Source organism: Daphnia magna, linkage group LG7 (assembly GCF_020631705.1).
Source record: "Daphnia magna isolate NIES linkage group LG7, ASM2063170v1.1, whole genome shotgun sequence".
In the NCBI taxonomy this organism is placed as follows: Eukaryota; Metazoa; Arthropoda; class Branchiopoda; order Diplostraca; family Daphniidae; genus Daphnia; species Daphnia magna.
Window position 1 is genome coordinate 1433132 of NC_059188.1, and position 17927 is coordinate 1451058.

The 17927-nt window shown below is 41.5% G+C and overlaps 1 protein-coding gene across 3 annotated transcripts in view; it reads left to right on the forward strand.

The window, feature by feature from the left end:
• The first annotated feature begins 3078 nt into the window (after positions 1–3078).
• The window catches only part of LOC116927351 (discoidin domain-containing receptor 2), a 33780-nt gene continuing 18931 nt past the window's right edge, over positions 3079–17927 (forward strand). Inside the window, exons 1-4 of one of the 3 annotated variants that reach the window (XR_006648968.1) lie at positions 3079–3891; positions 10145–10263; positions 16602–16787; positions 17643–17748. Coding sequence is in view for 2 of the 3 variants with exons in the window: in XM_045176275.1 (XP_045032210.1) it covers positions 16676–16787; positions 17643–17748 (218 nt within the window). In the remaining variant the exon portion in view is untranslated. The remainder of the gene's footprint in view (positions 3892–10144; positions 10264–16601; positions 16788–17642; positions 17749–17927) is intronic. The other 2 variants (XM_045176275.1, XM_045176276.1) reach the window with 2 other exon arrangements.

The following is a 17927-nucleotide window of genomic DNA, read 5'->3' on the forward strand; positions in this document are numbered from 1 at the left end:
TATATGCACGAACGAAACATTTACAAGCAAAAGACGGTGAGCTTTAAAACAAAATTTGTTTGGCCAGTCCATCGAAGATTTGATTTCTGGCGGAAAGCAAACGGTATGCGATGAATAACAAATCGAAATAGAAACGATAAATATGGACACACATTTCGGCAAGAATTTGAGTTTTAATTGCTGTCGAACGAGATTTAACTCGATACACTTCGCTAGTCGGATACCAACAGCTGGCGTTAGAACGTGAACGAAACCGGAGCTTTCTGAACGCGGAATGGGAGGCGAACTTGATGGGGAACAACATCCGATGAGTGGAGATTTTCTTGCGTGAGAGCTCAACCATTCCGTCTCTTATTTTGTTTTCTTTTTGGCACGGGTGAGAGAGAGAGAAGCTGAGCCGAAAGCAGTTGGAGGTCTGTTGTCTGTTGTCAGGGCTATGTAGCAGGGGCTAGACACCCCGTCGATCCATCGACGAGGATCCCTGCCAAAAGCCTTGTTTTCCAGTTGTGAGATGAAGAATAGTATATAGGTAAAACGTAAGAAGCAGAAGAAGACTCGATGCTGTCAAGAAGATTTTCTTCCGCATAAGGGAAGAAGATGAATCCGCACCCTACCAACATGGTTTCCTTCAGGTTTTTAACGCACAGACTGACTACAAACAAGAAAATCCCTTATTTTTTCCTCACCTGTCTTGGCACCAGAGGAGTACCAAGCTGCAACTGAACATGAACGAAACGAACCCCAAGTTGGATGAGAAGAAGTTCTGCCGTGTGCTCTCCGACAGTGCGCATCGTCAGAACGCCCTGGCAGAGACCCGCAGCAAGGCAGATCGAATCGAGTAAAGTTGGTCTGGTGGAGGGGCCATCGGAGTGTCAGTGTGTCAAAGCGAGGGGGGAAAAAGGAAGAAAAAATCCGCGGGGAGGCCATCAACACCTCACCAGAAAGCAATAACATTCTTTTGACTATTTCTTGCGTCTTATACCTTTACGTTTTGTTTCTTTTATCCATCTTCCTCAACCATTTTCTCTTTCTTAACATTCCCTCACCACCCAACTAACCCCCTAACCCACAAGCAGAGAGAATAATGGTGTCTTGCGGTGGGCCTTGGCAATGGGGGCGACATTACACAGAATATCAGCATAACAATAGAAAAATATGCGTATACACCTGTTGGTCTGTTAGACTCGGGGAATACGTTTACCTGACCAAGGGATAATTGCCTGGAGAAAATGAAATTAAAGAATAGAAGGGAACAGTTACTAAAATGCAATCAAAGTCCAGTTAGCTATTGCGACCGTCATGATGGACATAAGAGCGCAGCAAGTGTGGCTGATGGTGAGGGTTACAATACATTGCGGCACAGCTCAACTTTATATTCTATGGATCCCTTTTGTTGACCCCCCTTGAAGGCGAAATATTGGGTCTGGGTGATGAATGTCTTTTCTACCCTTATTTTCAGTCTACGCGTGCGCTTATTATCAATGCCATTGTTTCGTTGAAGGCAACACCTTTTTCCCTCTTTTTTCTCTTAGCCCAATTGCTGTATGTTCCATCTCGATCGCTATACATTGATGGAGAAATGGAAAAGAATAGGGTGGCAACTAGAAGAAAGGGGGAGACCATCATTAATCAGCTACGATGTCTTGTGCTCTCAGCATCCACATAGAAATCTACTCACCTAATGAATGCATTTTGGCTTCAATGGTTCATTCTAGTATTATATATTTTTTCCCTCGGCTCGGCAATGAAAACAAATGAAGATCATTCCAATAATACTGGGGCCGCTTTGCGTTTAATGGGTAGATGAGGTGGTCGATCACCGCTGGTCTATACGGACAGCAGCACGGACCAAAAAGCCAAGGGGAGCCTTTGTCGATTACAACCCCAAAATCTTACGTATTCGTAGCAGCCGAAAGAAAGAGAAACATCCGAACAATCAAACAACTCTTTCTTTTTTACCCTCCTTTGCTTGTCTAGGTTATTTCCTCGTTGGTGTTACGCAATATATCTATCATTGATCTTGCATTTCCTTATATTCCCTTCAGCACAAATGAAAGAGGAAAAACGATGCCAAAATGGCTAGAAGGAGCCGCAAAAATCAAGCCCGAGCCGAAGGGATCTACCGTTGCGTGCTTCTACCTGATAAAGGAAATAAAACGTTCCGTGAAACATCCAAAGAGAACTATACATGTATCCCATCTGACGTATTAAATCTACTACGGTCCCTACACTATCTGTCAGTCATGTTTCCGTCTAAGGATTTTTCTTGCCCTTCTCTTTTACCCAGCTCCTTTATATGCACTACGTTTATATTTATTTTTATTTAGCGTATAATTTATACTACTGCATGTTAACTTAAAAGGCGTCCGAGCCATAAGTTTTGGACAAGGGCCCAATGACCAAAACATGGCCAACGCTGACTTTGTCTCTCTGTGTTTGTCGGTTGTCTGTTTTTTGTTGTTGTTTGTTGTTGTCTTCCTGCTTCTTATTTCATTTTCCCTTTTGTTATGTGTCTGTGGTTGTCTACTTGACTTTTAGACCAGCCCCAATCGAACCCCTTTTCTGCTGGTAGACGTTCACAAAGTCTAATCGACTCCATCATATTGTTCATGTGCACATCATCCAATACGTTTAGGCGGGTGGACATTTTTATGTAGGCCTGTACATAGCAAGATGGGGAAAGAAGGGAGTCAAAATATAAAAAAACTGACATACAATATGATGATCGTCGAACGCACCCGCGTGCAATCGATATCGAATAATACTTTCGCTTTTCTCGTCTTTTTCCACAATATTCCCTCACTCGTTTCGTTTTTTCCTTCGATGAGCTGCACCCACTCGGTTGCACACTACCCAAGTCAACGATGACGATATTTCTTCGATTATTATTATTATTATTATATACTATATTTCCATTTTTTTTTACGACCCTAGCTCGCTCATCGCTTCGGGCCATTGGCGAAGGAGAAAGAACGACAGAAATGGCTTCCCCTTTTTCAAGGCGAGTGTGTCTGCTGTCTGCTTGTGTGTGTGTGCGCACAAAGATACCCCCACACTGCGGCCTCTTGTAACACAACCGTCTGAACAACAGCGTCAGTTGGACGGCAGCAGTCGAACCGTTCACATCGTAGGTATCCCTCTCTCTATGATTGGTTGAGTTTCGTGAATTTCGTAGACTTGAAAATTAATTGAAACTTTGCGTGCAAAAGAAAAAACGCTGTTGCATTTTCTTTGTCGTCTGCTGTTGAATGTGCCAGTGAATTTGGTGTCTTCTGTTTGTTTTCTGTTGAAATTATTATACGTCCTAATTTCAAGTGATTTTGAATCTGACAATGTGAAAAAATAGAATTGCGGCTGCCATGCACAGAGAAAAGGGAAAGATTACACACACACACACAAAAAGAGTTGAAACAGCTGAAAGAGATTTGAAGCTTGTCCTAGTTTGCCCTGACTCTTAATCAACGAAAAGTGATTGAATGACTGATTCCAGAACAAGAAGTGAGAAAGACTTGGTCAAGTGTTAACCTACTTTAGCTCTTTTTTTTTCACTCCCAATCGCCATTGAAAAGATAATCAATCAATTACAAAGAAAAAACGAAAGTTTTCCCGCACTTTATGCAGCGATTTCGATTCGACTGCTATCGCCTTTGTTCCACGTGTTCTTGGTCGTGTCGCGATTATTGCCAAATCGGTTCGATTCGCTTTTATCGATACATCGGATTAAGTTCGGTGTCGAACCTCGTGCTGGCCTTTTTTTTTCGCAGTCCAGTTTGCTGACCGGTTGACCGTCACACCCATCGCACGATTACATGGTTTCATTTTCACGTCTTTTTACCAAAAAAAGACTGGACCCAACAATTGGAGCAACCCTATTTGATTATCGATAACGAGGTGAGTCAATGAATTTTAGTTTTGTTTTCCAACCTTCGTTTTCATCCCAAATTGTTCGAGAGAGTTCGTTACGATGTGGCCAATGTATGGCTGCAATTTTTGCAACAAGAATGTCAAGTGAACACTCAGCTCTCAGCGTGTGATGGATTGTAATGGCCGTTTTGGTCGGTTGGCCACTGTCCTTTTGCGGTTATTTTGCTGCTGTTTTCTTTCGTTTCCTCGATGCCCACAAAACCAAAAAAATGGCGCTAATTTTTTGGGTAGTCGAAGGACTTGTAAACAACAGACCTTGTATAACCAAACAATAAAAAAAAAATGGCGACAATTGTCCCCCATCTTTTTTTTTTGGCGGGAGGGGGAATAGTTGGAGTGGGAACGAGAGTATCAAATTTTCCTGATTGAGAAACGTCTCGATTGCGTTAAGGACATGTGTCATGGCGGCTTTCTCTTCATTTTCTGCTTTTTCATGACGAGTGTTGAGTACGACATAAAAACTGAGAGACGATCGTAAAAGACTGTGACGTTTGCCTGCTTTAACAATAACACAAAGGGGGTGACATGAACAGGTGAGAGGTAGAATCTCCTATTTGTTACACAAGAATCCAGGTAGTTTTGAAAAAAAAAAGAACTCAGCGATAGACAGTTAAAACCGGTCATCAAATTTCGTATATTTCTAATAAAGAAAATCACATCCAAATGACGAGTGGGAGTCGATTGGAGGTTTGTGACGAAGCTCGTAAATCAAAGTCCCATCAACGAGATTTCTTTTGCCCAGTTTTAAAAGACGTGAAATGTTTTCTAAAAAAAAAAAAGAAAATTTAAGACGAAATTTTTGAAAGAATAATGCAGGGTCTTTGAGAGACGCCATGGAGAACATGTGCTGCTCTGCATATTATCACCAAGACTCGTCTGATTAGTCAGGTCCTCCCTCTCGTTACGGTGCTGAGACTTTGTGGGACTTATTCAAGAGAAGGCCTTTTTCTTTTGAATTTTAAAACCATTTTTGTTTTTGCCGAGAGTTGTGTAATTAATCATCCTCAAACATAAGACCTAAGCTTTGATGATTCCATGGTTGTATGTAAGTAGCTAACTTGCTGCCAGTCTGTTTTTGGGTCTACGTTCATTAAGGACTCATCATCGTTTGACTAATTTCCTCGGTAACGAGCCTCTGCCGCTGATTAGAAATCAATGACCTTTTTTATTTTCTCTTTTCTCTTCTTTCCGAATATTTCCGTCTTTCCCTTTGATTTTGTTTTTCGTGTATCGTCCAATCCATCTGACTCTGTCGGAAACAGTCAACAAACAACAATTGACAAATGATTTTTCATAGTTTCCACACAGCATCCGCCCTTCCAGCTGACTCTCCAGCGCGTTGTTCTTTGTATCCGTTTGTGTACAACGCGGCCCCAAATGCCAATAGAAAAAAAGAAGAGAGATACGTTGTGTTTTGGGTCATTCCAGTCGACTGATTGGGCTTGCGTTACACAGTAAAACACTAGCCTTTGGTGTATTCAGCGTTAGAAAAGAATAAGATTCCACACAAAAGAAGAACAACAACAAAAAAAAAATCTAAGTTGGGACAAACATTTGTGCCGACCGAAGAGAAGAACGTCAGTAACGTAGGGAAACAAGCCAATCCATCTTCGTCTTTTTCCCTTTTTGTTCATCTGTGCCGCACGCCCGATGTATCTCTTCTTTTATTCTCCTCATCTTTCAGTCAAACATTTTTTTTTTTTTTTGAAATCGGGAAAAAAAACGTGGAGAATAGAAATCAGTGGCCCAAACGAACGTCACACACCACCGACAAACTCTCCTCTTTCAGCAGGAAAATATGATGGGCATTGCATTCAGTTTGGGCAATGAAGAAGAAGACCCCGTAGTTGTAATCCGATCGTTATTTTTTCTTTTTTTTGATTTTCGATGATGAAGAATTCAAGGACAGCCAGTTAAAAAAGAAAAAAAGGGGCGGGTCGGAATCTATTACTTATCACATAGGAAAACATGCACATTTTTTTTTGTTGAAAAAGAAAAATCAGATGAACGTTTAGATCGTCACGTTCCAAGACAAAGGAAAATAATAATTTCTCGTGTTTCTTCAAAAACAAATTTCCCTTTTTTTTTGATCTTTTCGCTTGAAATTAGCTGAAAGCTTTTGTTACTTGGTATACTACTTTTGGTGCTAGGTCGTGTATTAATAGGCAGGAAGTAGCAGCTACACACACGAACGAGGGGAAACCAGAAACCCAAGAGACTCTCCCGTTTTTTGATGTTTTACAGCCAGGTCCATTTTTGTTTTGTGTGTGACTGACTTGTCTGTCGGGGGATGATGGAAAAATATTATTAAAAATTTTCTCATTTCTTTTCCACGTATTCAAATGAATTTTTTTTAAAAGGGGGATTTCCAAATTTACCTTGTGTTTCCGGTCATTTACGAGTTTCTCTGCTTCTTGACGATGCATTATTCAACATTTCTCGAAGCGCATCGATGATGTTTTGACCCGTTTGTCTTCTAACCCCCTTTTTTTCTTTTTCTTATTCTGCTGTATAATTTGAGAGGACCTCTTTTGATACAAGGTTTTTCTTTTTCTTTTTCGTGCGGCTACAAACAACTCTGAACAACGTCATGCCCGCAGAGTTACGATTTTACGGTTTCTCAGAGCCGAAGAAAATGTTCCTTCTTTTGCCATCGATTTCGTCGATTGGTCGCAGCTGAATTTCCTCATGTCGAAAGAGAAACCCCCCCCGATACCTCTGAGTAATAAAAAAGCGGGACAAGACGTGAAAGGGGGGAGGCATTCTCGAATTTTTTTCCACCTCAATTAGAGACACAAATCCTAGTAGGAAAAAAATGTTTCACTCTTTTACTTGAAAAAAAAAACGCGTGAATTAGAAAACGTCAGACTAGGAATCTAAGAAAAAAAAAATAAAAGCATAGAATAAATATTGTAGCAGACATTCTTGCTTTAGACGTCAAAAGACTCAGCAGGGGAGGGGTGTGTTTCCAGACTGCCGACACGGGACCAAACAATCTTTGGACGGTGTATATGAATCGTCCGACGCCATGGACGTCGACCTGAATCTCTCCCTTTCAAAAAGAGGAGGATCTAACAGAAAGAGAAAAAAAAAGAAGGTCACTAACGATAATACTATCTGACACACGTGGTCAGCGTGTGTCTGTTTATGTGTACTTAGCAGGGACAAAACTAGCGGTAGGGGAGGAGGTTATGGAAAGGCGAGAGAGCGAAAGAGATCATGTCACTTTTGAGCGGGCCATGTGTGGCTTCTTACCACTCGCTCTCTTTCTTTTTCCTTCTCCCCTAGCTCTTTCATTCTCCTTTTGTGATGGCCCTTTTTTTCTTCTTCTTCTTGAAAAACATCGTGGGTTTCGCGTGTCAAAGCCGCCCCAACGAGAAAGCATATTGTCACATGGGGTGGAAAGAGGCAAGCAGACAAACAGACAAACTCTATGGCTTGCACACATGTTACGCTTTATCCACCACCGCACAAGAGGACGCGAAAAAGAATAACAAACCACAACGAGGCGGGTCGACCAGAGTAATCCGGCCGGTGGCAAGTCATCACTTAACCATAAAGAAAAGGGCGAATCGTCTATGTTTGAAATTAACATCGAAAATAGGGAAATATAAATAACGAAGTCCAACACGCAAGGTCTTTTTGTGTGTGTGTGTGTGTGTGTGTAAAGATTTGCTTCGTTTGTAATCGTACAGCAGACGAAGTTACAGTCCAGTCAGGTTTGCGTTCCACCTTTTTCATTCTCGTCCTCATCTTTCACGTTCGGTTGGGTTCTCCTATAATTTCGTTCCATGCTATATATACGTGTAATTGAAACGGGTGAAATGGGAGGGCCTTTCTCGTCTGTCTCTCTCTCCTTCTTTTTTTTTTTTTGGGGGGGGATTCTTATTTTAATTGACTGCGGTTAAATCACGGGACGAAAGAGAGGGAAAAAGAAAAGAAGACAATTTGATTACTGGTCTAGATATAGAATTTTTGGTACCAGTATACCAGCGGCTAAGCCTTTTGTCTTCTTCTTGTCATGAACTAAGAAGAAAAAAAAATGCAAACGAACTGGGTCGGTTGGGTATTATTATTTTTTTCCTATCACGTTGGCATTAAAAGCCACGACTGTTACGTGCAAGAAAAATTTGAATAATAATTTTTGTTTTTTCTTTCAAAAATCCGACAAAACTCGTATTTTTGTGTGTGTGTGTGTGTGGATTAATGGAAAGCCATTAGTTCTCAATTTTTGTGGATGGAAATTGAACAAGTGAAGAAATAAAAAGGGGGAACAAAGGCAACATATTTTTTAGACGCGCGCGTTACACGCAAGTTTGGCATCCAATGGTCCGTTTTTGAATTATTACGTTAGAGTATAATGTGAATAGCGGCAATCAAGGGGTCGTGCCGAATTCGTCATCCCGTATTTGATCACGGCCAACCACAGCGACAGATCCGATGCGATAGCCATGTGGAGGCACCGTTGCCCGTGGTGAAACGGCTGCGTGATCATCCATCAGTCAACGGGTGAACGGTGGCGTGAGCGGCGCACGGTAAAAAACAAAACAACGAACGGCTATCATAAATCAACTTTCATCCATCTCGTTTTTTTTTTTTCTCGCTCTTTCTCACTGTCTTCCGATTCCCATTCCATCAATCTATCATTCTCCCTTCCAAACAGGCGTTATGCGAGTAGAATAATGGATTTTTACATCTTGTTCGTGACATTGTTTTTTCTTTCTTATCTTTTCCCCGTACGTAAAAAAAAAAATCTCTTTTTGAGATTCAAACTAAAAAAGGGGCCAGTCTTTCATTTACATTTTCTAACACAAAATGGCACACTGTGAAATGTTGTTCAGAATGGATGAGAAAGTTTAAAGAGGCAAAAACGGGATTGTGTTGCCTAATCCTCTTTTTTTTTTGGCCATCACTTTGCTTCTATGCGATGATTGACTTTGGGGGACGACATCACTTTACCCTTTAAAGAGCTTGTCGTAAGATGACGGCCGTCACAAAGCCATCAGATCCTCGTCGGCGCTTAAGACGGCTACCAGATGTCCCTCTTTAGCATAGTCGTCCTCATCTACTGGCAGTCTCAACACGCCAGTCATCTCTCATCAGTTTGGGGGGGGAGAATCTGCTGCGTTCCCTTCGGTTTCGTGCCCTTGTTCTGACACTGTAACTATACGCACCGGTGCTGTTATTCTCAGGATATACACAACGCACAAGAAGACGAAGGCCACCGACGTTGGCTCGATACAAACAAGGCCGAGAAAAGCGTCTTGAATTGTTTACCAAATAAATCCGATACCTCCACGAAGTTTAGTTGCCTGTGGGTGGTAAACTTGGCATTCGCTTTCTAGTCTTTTATCTTTCTTTTAATAATCTTACCGTTACAAATTTCTAGTATTCCCGGGGTTCCATAACGTTTTTCCTGTAACATTGTGAAAAGCAAAATGCGGCCAAGGCGGTGAAAAGCGAAGGCCAAAACTTTTGTTCTCGTTAATCAATTAACCCATATAGCAACGCATTGCATGCAGATTTTCTAGTAGTTTTTTTTTGTTTTTGTTGTAATATTTTATTTCTATTACCCTTGTTCATTATCCCTTTACCTACCCCCCAGTGTTTGTACTCGGATCGGATGACGGGGATGAACCTCTGTGGCTTTTGTCGTCCGCGAGCTTTGAAAAACTGCAACATTGAAAGGGAGGAGTTTTACGGAGGGTTTAAAACCAAAATAATAATAATAAGGTTTCACAATATATGATTACGTTTTATCTACTTTTGCTGGTACTCGTGTAATTCCTTTTATTATTGGAGAGAGAGAAAGAAAGAAAGAAAAAGATGCTATTCGATTTCCTATGGCTTGCTTAATGAATCCCTTCGTTCCTCTTTACTCCCGTTTCGTGCGATCTTTGTCCCGCCGGGCACGTACTCTGAATCCAACTGAGGGTGTGGAATAACAAACAGGCAGAGATTGCGGTAAAGAGGCAACGTGAAATGCAAGGACCACACAAGATGAACGTTTTGAATAGTTTTTTATTGGGCACGAGATCATCACAGTTCTGGCAAATTTCATTTTCGTAAACGGCCAAGTTTCAAAGAAAATTTGGGAATAAACAAGCGGAAAGGATCAAGTTTGTGAAATCCCGTTAACGAGTTTACCTTTTGCTTTTTTCCTCTTTGTTTTCTTTATACCCGCAGAGAAGTGTATTAAATTTAATTTTTTATTTGATAGTTGAACTTGCAGCGTGGCGGGGTATGCCGAAAAGTCGCGACGAATTGACGAGAGAGAGAGACCAGAAGAGATTGAGGAATTTCCGAGAGCAACGCGCTAAAGGAGGAGAGAGCCCAAGGGTATCTATTTCCCATTGACTATCTTTATTTTATTTTTTTCGTGGTGCAACCCGGCCGTCTTTTGTTTCGTATGAAACTTAAAACTCTTCTCGACTTTCGTTCTAAACTTTTGCTCATCTTCATTTTCAGTCAAAGTTTCTTCTTCTTCTTTTTATATTTTTATAATAGGCACTCACTTAGGGCCATACCATTTAATTGTTTGGTTAAGAATGTGAGTCGAATGTCTCGCGATGTAATCAATATCGATTATTTAATGGGGAAAAAGCCGGAAAGATCCGGTGAAATGGTGTGCGCTGCTTTTGGGAGGGGGTTTCACTCCCGCCCTTTTTTCAGCAGTTTAATGAACTTTAAATGAACTTTTTCGCTCAAATAAGCCCCCAACAGAAAATTCATTGCAATGAAAAATGAGGTCGCCGAATCTTTTTGTTTTTTTTTTCTGTCTCAGTTTCTTCTTTTTTTTTTTTTTTTCTTTTAAATTCTTCTCTTTGGCATCAGAATCGACCCCGCCCATTCGTTGTCTCTCCGGTGTCACGATCATCGCCGTGTCGCTGATGCCGCCTATTTTCTAACTGAACATTTGAAACAAAACAAGGAAAGAGGGAAAGACTTGTTCATGCATATACCCCACCCACCCACCCCCCATAACTAGTTGACTAGACCGAATAAGAAGAAAGAAAAGGGTCTGGTTGCCTAATGAACTTTCACGTTTCTCCCTTTGGCCTCGCTTAAATAAAATCAAAATCGTTATTTATTCTTTTTTTTTTTTAAAAAGAAGGCATATTACCATGTCCATTTTCCTGTGCCGACTGGCAGTCGAATCAAAGTCTAATAAATTTCGATGCGGACGTCATAAATCGTGGAGCATTTCACAACCCCCGAAAGAAAGAAGAGGACTCGAAAACATCTCTCTCTCTTTTTCTGCTCACACTCTGCCGAGTTTTCTTCGTCGTTGTTACGTATCCCCCCCATTTTCTTAGCACTTAATATATACGAAAGAAACAACTCCCTTCCATTTCTCATCTTATAGCGCGACCTTTAAAGAAAAAAAACAAAACAGAAAGAGCTTTTCTTTCTGGCCTTCTTCTCTTATTTATTTCTTCTCTCCCCTAGCAGACTCGTCGCAGAGGTCCAAGATGGTTCGTGTATATTATTTCAAGACTTGTATCTGGCACTGTAGAGAGAATATAATATCTCATCGTTTTCTTTTTCCCCGGCCATTATCTACCCTCTGCCAGAGTTGTTGTTACACGCTCCATTAAGCGACAGCCACACATAACCAACCAGCTCTTTTGCCTTTTTGTGACTGGCCAAACGAGAGAGTTTGCTGACCGTTATTCCTTTTTGATTCAATTGAGCTTGCAAATAACGAATGATTGGGTGTGTGTGTGGGGGGGGGGGAACAAGTCAGAAATTGTGGAATTTCGTGATGTGAATCAATCGCTGCCTTTTAAGGGAAGATTCTTTTATGAAAATGCGTTCTCTTCTTTTGTTAGTGTCGCCTTGATCAATTTTCCAGTCGACACGTCACTATCGAGGACATTTTTTTTTTGTTTCGTTTGTTTGCCTTTCTATTTGATTCGAATCATAATGCCACACGTACAAAGAATTTCACTTTCCCAAATGGATTCCGAGTAAATGCGGTTCGTCGTATCTTTCTTTTCTTTTCTGTCTGTTGCGTGCGCATAAACTGAAACATCACAGATTTTGACGTCTTGGCATCGGTGGGCATCTAAGAAATGTCTTATCCGACGGTATTCGGCCGCACGCTACGTGCGTGTTGGTTTTTCGTATTCCCGTTTGATGTGTCGCCCTTTTGCGTTGGCGACAGCATTTCTGGGATTTCGAACTGAACAATTCGATTAAAGTCCCAGTGTTGTCTTTTTACTCCTTCGATTTATGGCAGGCAAATGTTAAAAACAAGTCGGTGTACACGTAGCAGGTGCGTTCTAAACAAACATGGCGGGGGAAATCGAAAATAAAAAAATGTTGTCTTGATTGCAATTGGGAAGGTAGTGACGGAGACCCGCATCAGTTCGTGCCGTGCGATTTGCCCTTTTTCGATTGATCCATACGTGGACGTGTGTGTTATCTCTCTTGTCAATCTGCAGATAGAGAAACTCAATTACCACCAGGTGGGAAGAACGATTTGCAATCATTGCCAACTTGTTTTTCTAAATTTTTCAACAAATCATTTGAATAAGTTAAAGGCACCAAGTTTTCAACTGTTTCCTCGTTCTTTCGTGCATGGTTTTTTGCTTTGTAGTTTACGTGTGCTGCCGTTTAGATTTAGGAAGGGGAGACCAGCAAAGGGGGGGTACAAATCAGAAAAGAGGCTGACGAAAATGTGAAAGCAACGCTTTTTTTTCTTTATTATTCTCTGCTTTTGTAACGTATTCCCCGGCCCTCACACGCATTTTTTTCTTTGTGTTTATTTATCCATATAAATGTATTGTGATGGCCGTGCTGAAGGATCCAGCTTTTTTTTTCCTTCTTTTTGTATTGCTCCTCTTTTCATCTCTCAACAGAGAGAGAGAGAGAATAACAATTTTGCACTCGATGGAGTCAGCTGCTGCTGCTCCAATGCCCCCCCTTCCCCCTACCGTAAATAGACACAATTTCTCAGGCCCAAAATGAAATAGATTTTTACTATGCATTACATTTAATGCGAGTACATTTGATTAAAGCTGGTCGCTTCCACTTCGAACAACATTGCGTTCAAATTGGGAAAACGTTGCGTCTATTCGTTAATCGCTTGGTTTAACGATCTATTAAAAACGGGGATGGGGTGGCGAGGTGGAGGCCATGAGAGGTACGACTGCGAGCACAGACTTAACGCGTAAGTTTAAGAGAGAGAGAGAGAGAGAGAGGGTGGTGCAACCGTTTTCAAAATCGACGATGTGTCTCGAGTCTCTTGACATCATGTCGATCAAGTTCAAACGTCAAACGACTAGACGTCGCCTTTGTTTGGCTGCGGGGTTTGGTAGTCAACGGGCCGAGGAGTCGTATAGCAGCTGGGCCGTAGGTAAGGATCTCGACAGCAAAGAAAGGGGGAGAAAGGGGTTCCTTCGATTATGTCAAAGTTTATGTACAAATGGTGGAATATTCATTGGCACGTCATCGGAAGATACGACGACACGCAGTGGAGAACTCGGGGGAAACAAAAAATGTAAGAAAATTCTTAACGGATCTTTTATGTTTCCTATACCGCAAAAAGAGTCCAGGTTTTTAGCCCCTTAAAATAAATAAAAGGAGAAAGAGAGAGAGGACAGAGGGGGGGACTGTTTAATCCGAACTGAATCTTTAAGTTGACATGGGTCGCGCGCGTTTCAATTTCCATCGACCGCTACCCTGGACCCTACCACACGTTCCAGACACACAAAAATGAGGGGGACCAGATGCACGAGAGGCTCCTTTTTGGATATAGGTGTACATGTCGGGTGTTTGTATACTCATAGATTCATGTACGTGGAATAAATTATGAGAAGTCAGCCAAGGGAAACGATGAACAGGGACAGTCCCGATAGACATCTCCGCCGACGTTCTCTTGTTTGGCTTTTTTTTTTTCGTTTTTCTTTCCCCCCTTTTTCTATTTATTGAAAAAAAAGGGGCGATTTTTATGTGTGTGTGAAGGTCCGTTTGGATCAATCAAGAGAGGCTCAAGTCCGAGTAACACGAGAATGTCCTTCGTCTACGCCCCTCTTGTCAATAAATAATGACCAGCCAGGAACAAAAATTTCCCAGTCGTTGGGTCTTTTTTTGTTTGTTTTTTAAAAGAAAGAAGATGGTGAGCGATGATGAGAGTTTTTTGGGCATTTTTCGATAGGAAAACATCAGGAGAAATTGAACAATTGCGACCGTAACCAAACTGTTTGTTTTCATGAATCACATTGCAACTGCTCTTTAACGTCCTTCAGCCCGTCTCCATTTTCTACAGACATATCTCAACTCCTACATCGATTCTTCTTCGCTTTTCCTGTTCGATTTCTTTTCATCGCAACCTCCCCCCTGCGTCCAATGGTCGCTGCTTTATTATCAAGGATAAATGGCGAGCTTCAGCACCTCCAGGCTTGTATAGTGAAGCTGTAGGCGGTCTCATGAGATGCTGCGGTTGTCCACTTCTTATTTCACATTGAGGCCATAAGAAAAAGAAAATGGTCCGTCCATTACGCGGAACTGTTGTATATACAATAGACTACATCCTTTTACATCGCACACAGAAGGAGGAGGGCCGGATAGGAGCACGACAATAGGACTGCCGATCCCTCTATAAAAAAAAAAAAGAAGAAAAATTCGAGCCTTCCCCGCTTCGCACGTCAGATGTTCCGGCTCCCACAGACGGACTCAGCCTCCCCTTTCCACCTCTTTTATTTTCTTTAACTCGGATCGTATAGACGACATGTTCTATTCAGTAGGAAAAGAAGAAAAAAAAATGTAAGGATCTTCTAAATCCATCGCAGGCCCTCTCGAATAACACACGCGCAAGTAGATCCAAGGAGAAAAGAGGACGTGATGGGGGGGAGAAAGTATACGAGTGAAAAGAAGCAATTTTTACACTCGCTATTCAGTATACCGCTATTGTTGTAAGACGAGGGATCAGTGCGAGTTTTCTTTCCGCTTTATTTTTTATTCATCGAATAGAAGGAAATATTTGATGTTTCCCATCAAGGAGCATCTCTCATTTAAAATGCCCTTTAAAACAAACAGATGATTGCAAGTTTTTTTGTTTTTGTTTCTGCAAGATTTTGTATTTCAGGACGGGGGGCAATTAAAAAAAAGTTGCATCAGTGCGTGTCTTTTGCTTTCATTTCACAGAGATAATGATCTGAATGAATACGAGCACTCCCCCCCTACCACCATCACTACCAGTAATCCGCTTGGTGGCCTCAACGCTGTTTGCGTGCCCTATCTGTTTGTGTCTATCGCCACACACACACACACACACACACGTATATGCATCATATACATGTAATTACGCATATGTACATATAAGTGAAGCGATTCAACCGTGTACACATAACTTCTCGAGAGTCCCCTTCCGCTTTCTATTCGCTCAAAGGGCCCCTCCTGGTTTCAACTATTCAAAACGGATTTGCATGTGTCGTGTTCTCCCTCCCCGTCCGCCATTAGAATAAGCTGGCCATATATTTCGACTTTAGGCTCTTGAAAAATGCTCCTTCAAAAAATCACCGGTCCGCATTTTTTTCTTCTTCTTCTTCTTCAATGCAACCCGTTAAATGATCCGGTTGATACGAGCCCCCCCCTTAATTTTTTTTTTTTTTTTTTAAAGAGAATCATTTTGCTTTGTTTCGTTGAATCACGTGCGTCCCTTTTTTTTTTTCTAGTGCGATGAGAATTTTGAACTTTTCAACATTCAGTTGCGTTCCATGCGGATTCGATTTATGAGAAAGGGGCTCTCTTACATCGCCGCCGGTCCTTGTATCGATATCATAAAGTACGAATCAAAAGTGGAAAACTTTGAACTTTCCGTAGATGTATAGGATGCTCTTCAAAACGCAAGTTGTTCCAGTGAAAAGTACTTCAACGAAAAAAATAAAGGGGGGGAGAACTTTTTGTATAGTATATCTCTGAATAGAAACACACATCTGCCAGACCGGCATTCCCGGTGTCCAAAACAAAAAAAAAACCTCTTCAATCAATATCGATATCTTCCGTGCTGTTTCCATGCAAAACTACACACACACACACACACCCCGCAATGTTATCGATCCTTTGCTATTTAAGTCTTTTTTTTTTCACTTCAGAATCCATACATTTGCCAATGAGCTTGTTATGCCTAAATGGATATTTTCACCTTTCGGGATTGGTGCGTATATCACGCGTGTTACGACAGGTATAGCGGAAGAGAAGGGTGGGGTTTTCTTCGTCGTGATTAGGATCGATTGTCTTGATGTTGGTCGTAGCCTGGCAGCGACAGCTCCTAGCTCAGCGTGACAACGGCCAATTCTGAAAGTATAAACTAAAAAGAAAAAGCTTCCGGAGATACCCGCCGTGCTCACTTCTGTTCCTCATCACTGCCTTTGAATTCGATTGATGTGAAATGAGCAAAAAAAAAAAAAAAAAAATCGAGCACCGCTCAACTTTATAATGAATGCCGTTGGTGTAGTACATTAAATGATATCTAAAGTTTTCTCTCCATTCATGGCCCGAAGTTCGTTGTAGTCATAACAAAGATCTACACCAATTTCCCTCCCCCGCCTTTCACGTGTGTTATCAATTGTGCCGTTATTTAGATCTCTGTTGAAAAGGAGGGCAAGTACTGAAGTTGTAGACTGGCAGTAAATTAACGTTGCAATTTTTCTTTTCTTTCCATTTTCCAGCAGCTGATCGAACGGGAACACTCTGGCCATTTCGAGACTGACGCTTGAACGTCGGTAGCCGTCGGACGCGAGTAATGGAGTGCTCCGCACGAAGACCTTTTCGTGAATTGGCAGTGGGCGGCGTGACGATGTTTGCCCTTGCCGTAATGATGGCCGCCTTCGGCCCAGCAGCCGCCCTCGATACAAGTAAAAGAGACTTTGTTATATTTTTAGCTTTTCTTTTCCTTTTTTTTTTGGGGTTGAGGGTGGAGGGGTAGGCATATTAATTGACGCTGATTGGACTTCACTAACGCGTCAATTACTTCGAGTGGCATACGTAATGTTGAACAAAGTGACACGCTCGTCTCATCGTTTTATCGGGAAATGAATCGAATACCATTTTTTGTTTGTGTTTTCTGGGGGGGGAAGTGAAATGAAGAAGAAGAAGAGGACAATATATTCTAATTGAAAGGAAGAATATTGTTCTGTTTAAAACTGGTCTTCATTTTGTGGAGTCATTTTCTTAGTTTGTCGATTGAATTAGTACACGACGGTGGACCTTTGAATGTAGAACGTAATTAGAAGATGAGGCCTGAGGAGGTCAGTAACATCATCTGACTCATCTCGGCTGCTGCTTTTCAACCTCTTTCAATTAAACACGCTGATTGCGTTTTCTCTTTTCTTATTTTCCCAGCGCGAGAGTCTCTTAACCTCGCCGAGAAGAAACGCAATGAAAACATCTGTAACAATTTCAGAATAAAACAAGAGAGAGAGAGACAAAGGACAAGTGAAATTGCCTTCCATTGTGAACTGAAATTCAAATAACGAGCCGAAAATCCGGCTTTTGTTTTTCTTTCGAGAAGAATGGGATGCCAAACTTCTTTTTTTTTAAAATAATGACGTAATGCGTAGCATCTCAACCTTATAGCGTTAGTTTACTTTGTGCTGTCTTCTTTGTATACGTACGCCGTAAATTCATTTTAATTTCTAATTTTTTTTTTTTTTTCATCTGTCGGGCCCTGTCGCCTCCTTTTTTGCATCTCTCATCAACGGCTCCATTAGGTCAATGCGTCGGTGCCCTGGGCATGGAATCGGGAGCCATTCGTGACGAGGACATAGCCGCCAGCTCTTCGTTCGACGGTGCCAGCGTCGGGCCACACAATGCCAGGTAAACATGCCCCTCCCTCAACATGAGATTTCTCCGGATGATGGAAGGATTTCTCATTCTACCTTTTAATAACAAAAAATAGGATTTTTGTCTTTTTTCTTTTAACTAAGAATAAATTAGGGGATTGTCATGTTACGTCATCCTACTACTCTCGTGAAAATGCGGGAATCAATCTCAAA